General features: G+C 51.4%; 3 protein-coding genes across 3 annotated transcripts; 2 read left to right on the forward strand and 1 right to left on the reverse strand.

Annotated features, from left to right (window-relative positions):
• Positions 1-535: 535 nt before the first annotated feature.
• On the forward strand, positions 536-3273 carry ANAPC15 (anaphase promoting complex subunit 15). Its single transcript, XM_014540454.1, is given in 5 exon segments — positions 536-702; positions 1595-1724; positions 2283-2342; positions 2634-2771; positions 2933-3273. Coding segments are annotated over 5 exon segments (444 nt in total). The 5' UTR covers positions 536-646; the 3' UTR covers positions 2993-3273.
• An 87-nt stretch (positions 3274-3360) lies between these two features.
• On the reverse strand, positions 3361-7591 carry LOC102249028 (transmembrane O-methyltransferase). Its single transcript, XM_005867168.2, has 4 exons — positions 7367-7591; positions 6229-6514; positions 4945-5141; positions 3361-4217 (listed from the first exon to the last, which is right to left on the reverse strand). Exons 2-4 carry the CDS (start codon positions 6485-6487, stop codon positions 3897-3899), a joined length of 777 nt encoding a protein of 258 aa, XP_005867230.1. The 5' UTR covers positions 6488-6514; positions 7367-7591; the 3' UTR covers positions 3361-3896.
• Positions 7592-8869: 1278 nt separating this feature from the next.
• Positions 8870-14999, forward strand: LAMTOR1 (late endosomal/lysosomal adaptor, MAPK and MTOR activator 1). The gene is made up of 5 exons (XM_005867123.2): positions 8870-9053; positions 13216-13361; positions 13566-13643; positions 13968-14094; positions 14360-14999. Exons 1-5 carry the CDS (start codon positions 9012-9014, stop codon positions 14450-14452), a joined length of 486 nt encoding a protein of 161 aa, XP_005867185.1. The 5' UTR covers positions 8870-9011; the 3' UTR covers positions 14453-14999.
• Positions 15000-15434: the final 435 nt, after the last annotated feature.

Consider the following 15434-nt stretch of genomic DNA (forward strand, 5'->3'; position numbering starts at 1 on the left):
AAGGCGGGGCCAACAGAGAAGGCGCAACAAATTTCCGTCTCCAACTACGCGACTAAAGTGTGTAACGTCACGTCCGGTCTGGTGGGCGAGAGCGGGAAACAAAAGGAGGCCTAGAACGCATGCGTTCGGTGTGTCCCAGGTTCAGGTGGGTCCTTCCGCTGAGGCGGAGGGAAGTGCTTCCGGGTCACTGCCGGCTGCCGCCTCCCGGCGCGGTAAGTACAGAAGCGGGACTGCGTCTGCAGTCTCTTTGCCCCTTCTTCCCTCCCCCAGAGAAACCCCGCGCCCCTGACCCGCCTCCCCCAGAGATCCGTGTTTAGGCTACCCTTCAATATTAAAGAGCGCCAGCTCATTGGCCGCTTCCGCGAGACTAAGCCCCACCCCGTCACACAGGTTCCGTCACTCATTGGTCGCGCGTCTTGTCACCCAGCATTTCTTCCAGTTAATTGGCCCTATTTAAGCCCCGCTCCTTTCGCCTTTAGCAACCCTATAAGGGTAAATGCGTCTCCGAAACCCGCCCCTGCCTTATTCCTGTTGGTCAGCCTCACGGCCATTATCATAATAAGCAAAGAATGGGCGGTGGCTTTGCGGCGGCGGTTTGGGTTTTCGGAACTTGGGTCTCTGTGCCGCTCAGTAATTCTGGGGCGTGATGGTTGGTACTGTTGTGCCGGTGACGTGGTCTGGGAAGCTCAGGTTCACGGAAGGGTAGGGCTGGCCCTGAATCGGCCAAATAAGTTAGGGCGAAAGCAGAACTAGACCTAGATCCTTTCTCCTGCTCACCGCTAGTACCGGACTGGGCCTCTTCCCCGCCGGCGTCCTAAGCCTCAGGTCACTGTGTGACCTAGAGCCCCGTCGTTGCCTGTTGCTGAGCCTCAGTTTTCCTGTGAGCCGAAAAGTTTTAATTCATGTTCCCTGGGACCTTCTTGGTTAGCTCCCTCAGCTGCTTAATCCGAGCGGAATGTACTTGTTCTCTCACATGTTAGTTCATTCAGCCTCCCATCTACTTATGTATACATGTACCCATGCCTTTAGAATGTCTTAGTGAACCATACTTGCACGCCTGCCCCCCCCAAATTTGGCTGTGGTCTATGAAAGGTGATTAGTGTCCTAAATTTCGGACACTGGGTGGATATGTATGGATAATCATAGAGGACAAAAAAATCGGTTTTAGTGTTTGAAGGAGATAGAGACAGTTTCGTGGAGCCCTGCTACCTCTACTTTTGTAATGCCAGTCTGCATTTTGGATTCCTATCTCTACATTTGACTTCCATTCCTTCCCTCTTTGAACAGCTTACAGTTTTACTTATCCACAAAGTAATTACCTTACTTAACGATCAGAATACATGTGAGGGTGGTATATTGTTATCCCCATTTTACAGATGAGGAAACAGGCTCAGAGAGGTTCAATGACTTGGCCGAAGTCAAACAGCTATTAAGTGGTGGAGCCAGGACTCAAACCCATGTCTGTCTGACTCCCACAGAGAAGAGCTAGCTGCTTCTCTGCTCCCTTCCACTCCCCCCCACTGCCAAGTCAAACTGTAACCCAAATCAAAACCAACACATCTGAGCGCTGGATTCACCTGGCCTTTTCTCTCAGTCTAGGAGCCATGTCCACCTTGTTTCCCTCCCTCTTCCCCCGTGTGACTGAAACTCTGTGGTTTAATCTGGATCGGCCTTGTGTGGAAGAGACAGAGCTGCAGCAGCAAGAACAGCAGCCATGAAGCCTGGTGAGTGAGCACCTAGCACAGCGGTGAGCCTCAGTCAGGGATTCCCCCCTTCACTGGCCATGATCCAGCCTTTCTCTAGAGACCTACCCTGGAGGAGCTTTTTGCTTTGAGCTGAGAATAATCAGGCTGGGAGCTGGGTTGTCATCTTTGCGTTACCCTAATTGTCCATAGGACCATGGGACCTCTGGGCCAGATCGGAGCCCAGGTTCTTCTCCAAAAAACATAGGAAATAATAATGTTGACTATTTATTGAGGACCTAGCAGATGCCATGTTCTAGGCTGATAGTCTTTCACTTCACCCTCACCATAATATGAGAAAACCAAGGCCCAGAGAGTTTATGTAATTGGATCAAGTCCATAACTATTATGTAATTGGATCAAGTTGCAGATGACAGGAGAGAAAGGGATTGAATCTTCCTGAGAACTGGAAGATTCTCCTTCACACTTGGAGGTGGTTGGGGGGTAGGGGGGATCTTCTTGTGGGCAGAGTAGTCCAGTCCCATGCTCCTGACCTGCTTGGGCCCTGGCCCTGCTTTTTTGTGTCTCCTTTGGCCACAGCTCCAGAGCATCGCAGAGAAAGACAACAACCTGGTACCTATTGGCAAGCCGGCCTCAGAGGTGAGTGGGGCCCAGGTGGACTAAGGCTCTGCTCTAATTCTGAAGGTCCTGCCTCTGACTCCAGAGCAATTGTGATCCTCAGCTCTGGATGGAGGCCAGAAACGGAGCTAGAGGGGGTGGGCTTTGGGCCCAGAACTAAGGTCCTGCAGAACATGCACCAGCCTGCTAGACTCAAGCAGGATTGGGGAGTAGGGGTCATTTGTTGACTCCAGAGAGAGGCTCCAAGTAGGCTAGCCCTTAAACTGGTCCAAGAAGGCTGTAGAGTCTACAGGCTCTCCCCTGCCTCACCAGCACTATGATGATGAGGAAGAGGAGGATGAAGATGATGATGAGGATAGTGAAGAGGACTCAGAGGATGATGAGGACATGCAGGACATGGACGAGATGAATGACTACAATGAGTCACCTGATGATGGAGAGGTCAATGAGGTAGGCAGGGGTGTGGGAAGGGCCTCTGCTCCTGGGCCCCTGCCCCTGACCTAATTGGTGGCCAAGGGGTACAGAAACCCTAGATCCAGCCAGGTGCAGGGTCTGGGACTGGGGCTGGCTGGGTGGCTGGGTGGCTGAGGCCCCTCCCCACCCACACCCAGCCTCCTCTCCAGGTGGACATGGAAGGCAACGAACAGGATCAGGACCAGTGGATGATCTAAGTAGACAAGGCAGGGTGGCCTCAGGGAGATTCCAGGCCAACCCAACCTACCCTGTGACTCCTGCAGAACCAGCTGATCACCCCAGTGCCTGAAAGTTCACCCTCAGGCACCTCCTCAACTGCTGCCAGGACCTGGTCTCCTTGGCCCCTCCCAGGCCATCAACCTGCCCTTGAATCCCCAGGACCTGAGTCCACCCCACCTTTCTGGCCAGTACCTCACCCTTTGAGGTGTAGTCTCTCTCTAACTCTCTTTAATAAAGACACAGGACTAATTCCTCCCTCCCCCCATGTCTATTCCCTATTTTTTGGTGGGGCCCAGAGGGATCCAGCACCTTTTCTTGAACTTTTGGGAGAGGGCATTCAAGGGACTTCGGGCAAACCTACCTGGCCATGTGGGCCAGGGCTAGGGAAGGCCAGGGCCCAGGCTTCACTGCCTTCTCCTCTGGCCCAGATTGCACCAGCCGTTCCTGCAGGGCTTCTAACTCAGAGTTTACTGTTTCTTTTCATCATGTCCACAATGGCATGGGCTGGGGAGGGCAGGCTTTCTGAGGTCTAGAGCTGGGAAGCCTCTAGAGCTCTCCCAGCCAGTTTTGTTGGTGTTAAGAGAGCAGATTAAGTCTCAGCAGGGCAGGGACTCCCCTGGAGCCACCCAGCAAATCAGTGACAGAGCTGGGGTGGGAGCTCAGGCCTTTGCCTGTCAGTTCATGGCTTTTTCTGGAAGAAGGGGGATCAGTGGGACCAAGCAGTCTGACAGAACTTGATGCCTCAGGTGAGTGAGGCAGAGGTAGGAGGAGAGTCTCCCCGAGCCCAGCATGTGTCAGGCCACAAGCAGGGAGGGGAAGGGATGTTCTGAGGTCCTTGCTTGGGTGGGGGTGAGGTAGGGCAGCAGTAAGTACCCCTAGACCTCAGCCAGGTCCTGCGTAGGTGAGCTGGGCTATACCGTCCTTAATGGCAGGAAAGTCTGGGAGGCCAGTATGATGGATTCGGCAGCGATAGCGGCCACAGCTCTTGGCGTACTGCAGGAAGCGGGGAGCACCAGGGAAGAGCACATGGTCAGCCAACACAGTGGCACCAGCTGGCAGCAGAGCATGAGCCTCCAGAAGCTGCAGGTCCCGCAGGTAACATCGGGGCCGGTGTGCCAGGAGTACCAAATCTGCCCGACTCAGCTGGTACTGGGTTCGTAGGCGCGGGATCACCTCCTCTGAGCTACCCACGATGAGCTCCACCTGTAGGGGTGGGAGGAGCTGGAGGTGAGGGTGGGACAAACCAGGGTTATCCCCCACCAGACCCCATCAGGATCTGGCTTACTTTATGCCAGGCCCTGGTCTAGATCCCCACCAGTGTTCTTACATTTCCTCTGACCTCAGAACCCAAGAAGTCAGGATCAGTAGTGTGATTTGTTTTTCTTTTCTTTGTTTTTGTTTTGTTAATCCTCACTCAAGGTAATTTTTTATAGATTTTTTAGAGAGAATGGAAAGGAGGGGGAGAGACAGAGAGAGAAACATTGATGTGAGAGAGACACATTGATTGGTTGCCTTCCGCATGTGCCCCAACCAGGACTGGGAATCGAGCCTGGGACCCTTTGGTCTGTGGGCCAATGCTCTATCCACTGAGCCAAACCGGCTAGGGCTAGTATTGTGATTTCAATTCAGCCAGTGAAGAAGCTGAGATTCAGAGGGTAAGTGCTTTGCCCAACGTCTCATACCTAATAAGAATCAAACTGAGGTTTGGACCCAGATTTGCTGGACTCCAGAGACTTTCCTTTTAACTGCTTCCTTGTCACTCAGCAGTAAATATGTGCAAATGACTTGGAACAAGAGTTCACACAGCTTCCAGGATTACAGTTCCCTAAGCGGAGCTGCTTCTTTCCTATAGGTGGGATTCCTCCACAGGGGAGGCCTGGCCAGGACAAGGCGAAGGGTGGAGACCATAGTTGGGGAGGTGGGGGCTGACCGTGCGCTCGTCGAAGCCAGCCAAGCGGATGAGTTTTTCAGCCACCACTGCTGTGCGTGGGTCCCGCTCTACAGTGAGAAGGCGACTCCCAGGGGGCAGGGCACGGGCAATAAGCAGTGTGGAGTATCCGCAGTAGGTACCCAGCTCCAGCACACAAGCAGGGGCCTTCTCTTCCACCATTCGTATCAGGATCTGACCTAAGGAAAGAGATAGCTATTGCAGCAGACATGGGAGATGGATTGCAGGCCATAGAAAGAGATCTCAAATGCCCACCTGCAGCTCCCAACCAGCTGGAGTCTTATCTCTCTCGGACTAGTCTCAGCTGCCCCAGTGGTCCCCCTTCTCCTCCAGGCTTACCAGTCTTCACACCAGCCACTAGAAATCTTTCTAAAAAAATAAATCTGACACTATCACTCCCTGGTTCCTTGATCCTAAAGCCTTGGGAATTGAACTTGGGATCCTCAGCCTGACATTCAGGACCTTCTTGGAACTGATCCTATCTTACCTTTCCAGTTTCAGCTCTCAGTTATGCCTACCTGTAGCCTGTACCACAGCCATCCGAAACAACTGTGCCCAGGGTCAGCCATTCTGGCTCACTCCTTCCTGTCACATTTGTATATGTGGCTGGCTTTGCCCTTCCCCAACCCTATCCTCACCTGCCTGGCCAACTCGAAAGCAATCCTCAGCTGTTAAACTGTTGCTTCCTCCAGGAAAGTCCAGGCAGAAACAATCACAAGGCTTCTGAGAGACCATCTTCCAGTCTCTTGAAGGATCTTTGCTAGAACTTCCAGTTTAATTTCCCCTTACTTGTTCATTGGATATCTTTCTAACCTTGGAATTGGACCACTTTCTTAAATAAGACTGAAAGACTTGTGCTGGGATTTGGGACTCACACAAATCCAGGCAGGAGCTGCCCTGAATGGGATGTGGGGGCCTCCGTAGTGGGAGAGAAAGACATTACAAAGTTATGGGTTATGTGCAGAGATGGTTATTCCCCTCTGTATTAAGCCCCCTTGAGGCCAGCATCTGTGGCTGATTCACCCTTGTGGCCTCTACTTTCTTCTCCCCCAGCACCCAGCACACACCTGGTACAAAAGAGGTGGCAATAAATTTTTGCTGCATGAATTAACTTTGCCAAGCCCCCTCATTTCCAGAGGAGAAAAAAGAGACCCATAGAGAATCAAGAACCTGCCTAATTCACCCATTAAAGCAGTGGCAGATCCCAGCTCTTCCTTCACCATCTTGGGGTGTTGCTTCCTGGAGTAGAATGCAGGGAACACTGACCTTTGACAGGCCCCATGTGGCTCAGGTACTCGCAGTGACTGCTCCAGTGGTCCAGGGTGGTGAGGATTTGACTAGGGTCCCCCGGCAGGGCGTGGGTGAGCACATAGCTGAAGGCCCGTTCCTCAATCCGCAGCCCTGACAGGTAGTCTCGGAGGCTCCGCAGCAAGACCGTGTGCACCAGAAGTCGGAAATGGTGCCGGTACCGCACCAGCAATGTCACCACCAGTGGCAGGAAGGCTAGTGCAATGGCAGGAGACATGGTCCCTACCTGGTCCTGGTAGGGGTCCTGGGGTGGAGGGAGACAGTGAGGAAAACCCACACCTGACATTTGCCTGTCATTAGTGCAATCCTTAGCAGAAATAATTATCCCTACATTTTACAAACTGTGGCTCATAAAGGCTAAGTCTTTTGTCCAGAGTCACACAGCAGGACTAGGATTTGAATCTGAGTTGGTCTGATCCCAAGCCCTGTACTTTCAAGGACTCCATGCTAAATTCAGAACCCAACCCCAAAATACCTCTCCCCACTTCTGGCTCCTGGTCCCACCTCCACCTTGCTCCCTCCACCCATTTCTCTTCATCTCTGTTGTCACCATTCTTCAGGACCCCTTTCACCAGTTCCCTTCTGACATATCCTCCCGCCCCTACCCCTGCCTGCTTGGTCTCCTCTGACCCATTACTGTGTAGCAAAAAAGCACAGCTTTACATCAGAAACCTCTTCACTGTCATTGCTTTGCCTCAGTAAAAGGCAATCAAAACACTTACTCCACAGGGTGTTAGGATAAGATGTCCTTCCCACCCCAGGATTTTCCTTCTGTGCTTCCCCAGGGGTGAGAAGAGTCCTTGATTCTATATTTCTTTTTCAGTCCTATCTCCTTTCCCCTGCACTCCCCTCTTCTCTCCCTCAGAATTCCCTTCACATGTGCATACACAGAGCACACACTTTCTCCTCACTCAGCCCTCTTCTCCCCAGCCAGCTATGAGGGATGTTTCCTGTTTTCTTCCATGCCCCTTTGAGGCCACTGGTAGTGGTAGAAACTAAAAATGAAAGTAGGAATGTATGAATGGGTGTGAATAGGTGAGGGATGGCAAATTTGAACCAGTGTGCTTGGGAACCCACACTCAAGGGCCCTGCTTACCTGGGCTGGAGGCTCCTGCTTGAGGAAGATCAGAGCATAGGACAGGAGGGGGCAGTCCTTGGAGGGTAGGGGTAGAATCCTGAGGCAGGCTGGACTTGCTCTCAATTATTGATGCTGAGGCTGCTGGTGTCACCTGAAACCTGCAGTTCAAGTTACCCCAGGGGCAAGCTGAACTGCCTCCTACCCTTCAGGAGCCCTCAGAACTTATAAGAACTCCACGGTCTTGATTTGAGGGGCAAAAGAGCTATAGGTCTTGGTAGCCTCTCCTACAATCCCTTGGATCAGCACATGGGATATGATGTGAGCCAACGTGATAGGGAGGTTGTAATTTGTTCATTAATTCCAAATTTGAGTTTTCTCTAAGTAAGTGCTAGGGAGTGGGTCACAGAAAAGAGTCAGATCTTGTTCCTGTTCTCCAAGAACTCCATGTTTTTTTGCGGGTGTTTTGTTTTGTTTTGTTGTTGTTTTGGAACTCCATATTTGGTAGAAGAAACTGGTGCAGGGACAGTGAATACAATATAATGCGATCATTAGAATGGATGCTCCATGAATACAAGGACTCTTGGCTCTTTTGTGAACTGCTACATATTCAGATACAACAGTATGTGACATATTGCAGATATTCAGTAAATGTGTGATTCAATACATGAATGAATTAATGCAGAATAGGGATTAAGCACAGGAGATGTCCAGAGAATGAAGTTAGAGAAGGGAATTAGGAGGGTATTGTTGAATCTTGAACACAGTAGGCAGACCTACTGGGGAGACAGTGTGCCTGGATACACGTGCAAAGTCCAGGAGGTCAGTCAGGAAAGTGCTATGCCTGGTGAGGCAAACCCCTGCACCACCACCCTCTGGATCTGGAGTGGGAAGCAGGTGTTCGTTAGAATCTGCAAGATCTTGAATGACAGACTTGAACCTGTTTTCAGGGTCCTAGGGAAGACATGGGATGGTTCTAAAAAAGCAATGATGGTGAGCTTTGTGTGTTAAGATAGTAGGGCTGCCATAAAATGACAGGATTGAAGATAAGTGCCTAAGGGCAAAGAGATCAGTAAGGTGGCCTCTATCTCCACTACTAGGATTAAGCTCTATTCCGCTTCCTCTTGTGAAGGTGTACAGTTCCTTCTTCCATTAAGTGTCAGATCCTCAATCCAGGCTGAGAACTACGTTGGTCGTCACACCCGCTGTGTCCCCCAACTTGCCGCTGAGCAACTGGGGCCTACGTGTGGCATTTAGGAGACCACATCATGATAACACTTGGTATGAGCTCGCTCACTGGCCCACAAAGGTAGCCTGGAGGCCACACGACCACTGAGACCCCCTATTGCTTGCAGGGGAGAACGAGCTCAGAGACTGAGAAGAGGCTGAAGTCATGTGATGAGCCCCCCCTTTCCTCCCATCACGTGTCTCGCGTCTTGTCACGCAGGGTACGCCTTCCCATTGGTTGGAAATGGTCACGCGGTGGGGGCGGGACCGGAAGCCGGGGTTTCAGGGACGCAGCGGTAGCGAAGCGGCTCTGGGAAGGGATAGTCCTGGAGGCGGGTGGTTGCTTGCTCATTGCAGCCACAGGTCATGTGACCGGAAGGGCTCCTTACGGACGCCGTCCCTCCTCCTTGCGGCCCGAGCGCCCGGCCCGACCCCGGCCATGGGGTGCTGCTACAGCAGCGAGAACGAGGACTCGGACCAGGTGCGGCCGCGGCGGGCGGGGCTCGGGAATGAGGGCTGAAACCCTGGGGCATGGGGCTCAGAAACAAACCTGCTGGAGAGAGGGGAGCTGGACGGCGAGGGTCACCGAGTACGGAGGCCCGGAGGGGACATATTACAGAGGAGCCGCCGGGCTGGCCTCTTCTGTTAAAGCCCCAGTTCTCTGTAGAGTCACCGCGTTGGGGCGTGCAGTGGGGTGTGCAGGCAGCCGCCTATCTCACCTGCTCTCCCACCCTTTCACCTCCCCTACTTTCAGACCTTTACAGCTTCAAGGATCCTTAGCCTAGGTCCCTGGGAAGCACTCCCTTCCCCCCTCCCTGTGCTCGCATTAGCGGGCTTTGTGAATCCGTTGTAGAGGTGGGGAAGCTGAGGCTGAGTTAGTTTGTCCCGAGATAAATCAGGAATCTGTGTATTCTCTCAGTCCCTGGGGTTGGAGAAGGCAGCTCACTGATGGTCTGGGGTCAGAGGAGGCCTCTGGAAGGTGGTGGCATTTGAGTTAGTGAAGGGTTTAATAGGCACAACGAGGACATCAGGATGTGTGAGAAATTATTTGGGAAGTAACATCGGGTTTAGCTTGGCTGGATTGGGCCGGCGCGGGGCGGGTGGTGGTATGGGATGGGGAACTCAGTTTTGACAGTTCCAGTGCAGTCCCTACCTGGGCCTGAGGGTTCCTCTAGCTAGAGGGGTTCTTGCCCTGGGAATTTGGCTGTAGATCACATCCCTTTGCAAGAAGAATTAGCTTGGGGAAACCTGTACAGTTTTAAATTCTCCCTCTTCGTGCATTTTCACACCAACTTAAAAAAAATATATGCTTTTATTGATTTTTTTAGAGAGAGAGAGAAACATTGATTGGCTGCTTCCTGCACGCTCCCTACTGGGGATTGAGCCTGCAACTCGGACATGAGCCCTGACCGGGAATCAAACCAGCGACCTTAGTGCATGGGTCTGTGCTCAACCACTGAGGCACTGGCTGGGCTCACACCACACTAATTCTGGTCCTTCCCACCAGACCTCCTTTGAGGGGGGGAACCCTTCCAAGGATGAAGTCTTAAGCTGTTGGCCCCGCACCTTTTTGATTGCCTCTGTGCCTGGGTTCCACATTTCAACACATACTAGACACAAAGACAATTAGCCCACTGTCTGGTTGGGTCGATGGTGACAGAAATGGATTATGTCACTGGTATTTGGGAGAAGGTCTTTCCCCAGTGACTCACATGAACCTCTTTTGGGTTAAGGATTTAGGCTTGGGAAAATGTCATTTGTATGAGAGGCATGGGTGGCTAAACACAATGAACACATAATCACATTTCCTTTGTCTTATGTTAGGCATGCCTCAGCCAGTACCTTTCACTTCACCCCAGCCTGTTAAAGGGACAGTATCCCTGACTACTGAGGAAAGCTGTGGCTTATGGGAAGTTGTCTCTTAAAACATAATATGACTCTTTCTGGCAATGAGTCAAGAAGGGTTAATGCCTGCCTTATGAGAAAGGATATACCAGCTTCTAGCTGGAAGAGTTGGGCTTATTGCTCTCCTCAATCTCCACCTTGCCCTTGATTGGCTCTCATTTCTGTTTCTAACCACCAAAGACGGTGTTTGATCAGTGCGAGGTGATTTGAGGCCTCATATGGCAAAAGTCTAATTACCTGGTCTATAAGCTATAATCATTCACTATCAAAAAAATCCCTCTTTGAGCTCTGGGGCTGGCTCCTCTTCCCCTCTCATCACTGCCCCGTTATTATAATAATAAAAAGAAATACACAACATATTACAGTTTTCAAAGCCCTTTTACAGTTACCTCACTTGACTTTTGCCAGACATTTGTCATAAGGTACCAGTTATGTCTATTAAAAGCCTGCCCTGGCAGGTAGCTCAGTTGGTTAGAAGGTCATCCCAATACACCAAGGTTGTGGGTTTGATCCCTGGTCAGGGCACATACAAGAAACAACCAATGAATGCATAAATAAGTGGATCAAATAAAAGTCCCTCTCCTCTAAAATCAATAAACAAAAATTAAAGAAAAAGTTCAGAGAGGCTAAGTGACTTAGCAAAGGTTACAAAGCTGAGAAGTGCCATAGCCAAGGTATTTTGATGCCAAGCCATGTGCTCTATCCATTGGGTCAAGCTGTCTCTTCTAGATGGCTGGTCATGGGCAGACCACATATGTGTCTATGCTAGGGTAGGCAGTGAAACTGACTCCTGGGTTGACACTGACTCAGGAACAAAATTCAGTGGGAAAAACCTCCCCTGTGCTCCCTTTGCCCTTTGTGGGTGAGGCAATGTTATGTGTCCACTCTAATGGGTAGTATGGCTTCTGGGAGGCTAGGTCTCAGGAACCCACGGGGAGAAACTACCCTGTCCTGCAAAAAGGTCTGTCTGAAGTGGGGCTGGAGGAAGGATGGACACAGGAAACAAATGCAGGCTTCATGATGGAACCAGCTTTCCTGAGAGATAGTTTAATCTTTGGCAAGTACTTTGTCTTTCTAGCACTTCAGTACTTAGCCTGTCCTTTAGGAATGGAAGTGTCTAGGAGTTGGGAGGTAATGGGGCAGAAGCTCACAGCTTCTGTCTCTTGCTGCTAGGAACTGTGAACACTTGGGCAACCTAGGATTGCGCAGGAAGAGTCATGTGACAAGACTGGGCCTGCTTAGGGTGGGGCAGGCAGGGCAGGAGGAAGTGGCCCTCTGCAAGGAGAGTTGGGCAGAGAAGTTGGGAGCCTGCAGTGGGGAAGTCAGTGGTAGGAACTGAGATAGGCCTGGAGTGGAGCACTCAGGGGTCTAGTGGTCTGGCACTACCAGTTGGTGAGTCAGCGTTAGCCAGGATAGGCCCCTTGTCCTTGATTTTGTCCTGACCACCTCACTCTTTGTGGCTTGGATAGATCCCCAGCAGGTCTGCTTATCCATTTTGCAGCTGACACAAAGCCAGCAGGGATTTGCAGCTGATGGGCTCAAGGCAGGGTTGTATCCAGAAAGATTAGAACAAGGAACTAAACTGGGCTATAAACATTTGTGTGCCTCTTTTCTCAGTGCACACAGCCAATTTTCTAAAAAATTTGAATGTTCGTGCTCTAAAAAGCAAAATTATTCAAATGAATATTAACAACCTAAAGCATCAACATATTGGTTGCTTCTCAAAAGGTGTAAAACATACTTGTATCACTTTCAATTGGAAAATATGTCGTTAATCATCACAAAGAAAAAGAGACTACAGGAAAATTAACAAAGAATAAGAACATAAAATATTTACCCATAATGCCTGGCAATGCTAGATGAGGTAGTTTCTGTCTTTCACAAAGAGACATACAGAATTATACATGACCAGGGAGACTTTGCCCCAGGTCAGTTCTGGGGGTTGTGATCATCAGTGTAGGCTAGTAGTGACAGGGCTGCTGACCGTTAATGAAGCCATACTAATAGAGGTGTGGCGCCTTAGCAAGGGAGGGAACAGCTCTACTGTTCGGTTCAGGTCAGCATCCCCAGGTGCATCAAGTTTGGTTCTGGGAGTCCCATATAAAGAGAGCAGAAGAGGGTGAACACCTGAGAGAATAAGGGACCTGCCATCAAGAAGGAAGCACACTTAGCCTGTGTGACCCAGAGGTTGAGGCTGGAGCTCCTGCCCTGAAATAATATGAGGAATGGGCATTGAGAGCTTGGGTGTGTTTTCTCTTTGAGCTTAGGGCCATGTCTGGCCTCACAGGGCCTCTGTATCCTGGGAACAGACAGCCTTGCTAGGGAGGGCCTGGTTTGGGGAATCAGGAGGGTCATTGGGCTCCTGGCTTGCATCAATTTCCCCTGTGGGCCCCACTGTTTTCTACCTCTTCTGGCTTCCAGCCTCCAGTATTCTGTCTCCATAAGTTGCTGGACTATTTTCTAAAACTCCAGGGCTGTGCCTCTGCCCATCTTTTCAGGGCATCTGTGACTGTTTGAGTCCACTTTACTTTATCCTGGACCACCGAGCTGAGCTTCCAAGGGCAAGCAGGAACTGGGTCTTATCTGACATATAGTGGGGCACTGGGATATTCCTAAAAAAAAAAACATTTTTGGTGCTTAAACACTTAAACGTCAGAGTTGGGCTGAGAGGAGAACCCAGGAAAGGCAGGTTGGACTAAGGGCTCTGGGGCTGATTTCTCCCTGATGATCTCTCCTAGGACCGAGAGGAGCGGAAGCTGCTGCTGGACCCTAGCAGCCCCCCCACCAAAGCCCTCAATGGAGCCGAGCCAAATTACCACAGCCTGCCTTCCGCTCGCACAGATGAGCAGGCCCTGCTCTCCTCCGTTCTTGCCAAGACAGCCAGGTGAGCATCACAGAACCAGGCCTGGGGCAGAGCTCCTCTATCTGTGTTAAAGGCTGGGATAGAGAGAGCTGGGCCCAGCCCTGCTCCAGTAGGCAGTGGGGGCATTGGTGTCAGATAGTCCTGGAGTTAGCACCTGGCAGGGAATCCTTTTCGTCCCTCTTGGATGTACTTGTCATGTCCTCTCTATTTCTCTTCTCCCCAAAGCAACATCATTGACGTGTCTGCTGCAGACTCCCAGGGCATGGAGCGGCATGAGTACATGGACCGGGCAAGGCAGTACAGGTGAGCACCTGGCCAGCTTGGATTCCTCCCTTCCCCTCCATCCCTGATCCAGCTTTGCAGCCTGGGCCCCAGTCCAGCCTCTTCGTTTGGGTACAGCCCAAGAAATTGACCACAGACCTCTTGGGTGCCTTCATGTCCGCACTATTTGTCCTGTGACACTCAAGGATGCAGAGGGCGAAGGGAGGTGGGCCTGGAGTGAATTTGTGGTCAGCTGAGGCCTTGTCACCTGCTTCTCTGGTCTGAGGGAGGCTCACCCGGGCTGAGCTTGGCAGGGCAGGACAGATTGTAAACTGATTGCCCATCCCACCCCTCCCTGTCGGCCAGCACCCGCTTGGCTGTGCTGAGCAGCAGCCTGACCCATTGGAAGAAGCTGCCGCCACTGCCATCTCTCACCAGTCAGCCCCACCAAGTGCTGGCCAGCGAACCCGTCCCCTTCTCCGACCTGCAGCAGGTGAGCCACCCTTGCCCCACCCCTGCCTACCCACTCACACTGCCCAAGTTGTGGCAGAGGGTTCACCCTCTCTGCCTTATAGGAGGTGGGGAACTGGAGTTAACCTGGTAGCCTGTGGGCCCTGCTCGCTCCCACCTTTCTCTTTGGCTTCCCATCCCCCACCATTCCCTCCTCTCTGGCCATCTGATCCTCCTCCCCCAGTTTCTGGATCTCCCTTTTCACCTTTCTTTCTCTGTTCCTCTCCTCCCTGGTCCCTCTATCTCAGGTCTCCAGAATAGCTGCTTATGCCTACAGTGCACTTTCTCAGATTCGTGTGGATGCGAAAGAGGAGCTGGTTGTACAGTTTGGGATCCCATGAAGACAGTGGTCCTTGGACAGCTCTTCTTCTCCTCTCTTCACCCGCCTCCCCTGGCCCCAGCCTCACTATGGCTTATACAGTACCCTGACCTGCTACTAATCACAGAGAAGAATGTGGAGGAGGAGGAGAAGAGCGAGGCTACAAGCCTGGACAAGTGAGGATGGAGCAAGAGAGGATAGAACCATTTGGGACTGGCCTTCGAAGCCCTGGCCAGGGGTGGGGTGGAGGTCAAAAGGACAGGGCCTGGTAGGTCTTCACTGTCACTGGGAAGGGGTGGAGGTAACACTGTGAGGGTGATCACTAGGGGGCCTATGAAGGCCCCTTTCCCACTCTTTCTCTTGGCCTCACTCTTTGCCCCTCTCCCTGACTTGGTGCTCACAGGCACCTCACTAGGGTTTGTGACCAGTGTCTGGACGAGATTGAATTTGAATGAATTGAGTTTGTATTTCTAGCACCCTGGGTTTTTACATGTTTGGGGTTTTGGTGTTTTTTTGGGGGGGAGGGGGGCGTGTTATCTCCCTTGATAAAGGAAATGTATTCATCTGTGTGCTGATTTCAGCCCCTCTGTCCTGCCCAGCACCCTACTGCTTACTTCTAGCTATTTAAGTCTATGAGCAGTGAAAGTGGATGATGGGGAGGGGGACATCTTTTAGGGGCATTAGAAGGAGTCTAAGATATGAGTTCAAGGTTCCCAGGTCTTATCTGAGACTCGGCCTTGGCTAACCTCATATTGGATAAGATTGCTTGTCATTTCTCCAGAGATAGGAACACAGGCAGCTGTCATTGCTGAGGACCCTGCTGCAGACTCAGTGAAATTACTGAAAAGCCTGGGAAGGGATTGGTGGTGATGGTGCAGACAGATCAGGAGTGCCTGACTTGGAGTCAGCAAACCAGTTTTCAAGCAGGAGATTCTTTTTTCTTTTTTAATCCTCCCCCAAGGATATTTTTTCCATTGATTTCCAGAGAGAGTGGGTGGGAGGTT

This window comes from Myotis brandtii, unplaced genomic scaffold, assembly GCF_000412655.1.
Source record: "Myotis brandtii unplaced genomic scaffold, ASM41265v1 scaffold244, whole genome shotgun sequence".
Classification (NCBI taxonomy): Eukaryota; Metazoa; Chordata; class Mammalia; order Chiroptera; family Vespertilionidae; genus Myotis; species Myotis brandtii.